The 1050-nt window shown below is 32.5% G+C and overlaps 1 protein-coding gene across 1 annotated transcript in view; it reads left to right on the top strand.

The window, feature by feature from the left end:
* The window catches only part of STPG2 (sperm-tail PG-rich repeat containing 2), a 278632-nt gene that overhangs the window by 22855 nt on the left and 254727 nt on the right, over positions 1 to 1050 (top strand). Inside the window, 1 exon segment of the mRNA XM_012641065.1 lies at positions 131 to 380. Within this exon segment, the coding sequence (XP_012496519.1) occupies positions 131 to 380 (250 nt within the window).

Raw genomic sequence — 1050 nt, 5'->3', positions numbered from 1 at the left:
TAATAGTAATGGTATATATTCTCTTGGTTTATAAGATGAGATGAGACTTGAATTCACTCCTTTACATTACTTTTACAAAACAAACATTTTTGGTTTATATTATGAAACTTGTTAAATCAATATTTAATAGTTGCCTTTTAGTAAATTTTAATATTTGGTTCTTCATTTCCTCTTCTCTTGCCTTGAGTCAATAATATAAAATGTTTTCCTTACAGAAAATTTCAAGAGTACCTACAGTTACTAAAAGTGTTGATGTTCCTTCAATTCCTTCTTGTGGGAAGTCGTGTGGTTATCATATTAATGAGGATGACAGTATTACGAAATGTTTTCCACCTGCTAGTGATAGTACACTAGGTCCAGCATATTACAAACCTCAATTTGTAAGTATAGTACATTTCATATTGACAATTGGAAGATTGTTAATGATTGCACATGTTTTAGTTAATGTAATACTAACTGTGGTAACAAATAGACCCCTAAATTTCAGTGACTTAATAAAATAGAATTTTTTTCCCTCTCATTTATGTGAGCATTTCTTCTTGATAAATAACATTCCTCCTTGTAGAGATTCAGGGATGCAGGCTTATTCCATCTGTGTTTTTATCATCCCCTGTGGCCAGTGTCCAGCTGCATCCAGCTGCAGAAGAGGATGGAGGATTATGAGAAGAAAGTTGCTGTAGGCCAGGCCTGGAGCTAAAGCTCAGTCACCTTATACTTAACTGCCAAGGAGGTTGAGAAATACAGTCTGTCTATCTAGAAAGAAGAAGAAATAGGTGTAAATTACTAGAAGTCTGTGCCACAATGTATAATCATTTGTAATACATAGATATTCTTTTTCTGAATTTGAAAGAAAAAAATGTTTATTCCATGATTGTAAAAAAAAAAAAAAAGGAGTTTCTCTTTGATTGAAATATCAAACATAATATAGCCAATCCATCTATCTCATCCAGAGTTTAAATTTCAAACCTGGTCAAAGTTGAGTCAAGATTTCATTCAGCCAGTTGAAATATGTGAGTCATCCATGAATACAGGTACTGAATATAGATGGTA

The sequence above is a fragment of the Propithecus coquereli genome, unplaced genomic scaffold, assembly GCF_000956105.1.
Source record: "Propithecus coquereli isolate 6110/MARCELLA unplaced genomic scaffold, Pcoq_1.0 Scaffold161, whole genome shotgun sequence".
NCBI classification, from domain to species: domain Eukaryota; kingdom Metazoa; phylum Chordata; class Mammalia; order Primates; family Indriidae; genus Propithecus; species Propithecus coquereli.
This window is presented reverse-complemented; position numbering and strand designations above follow the sequence as displayed.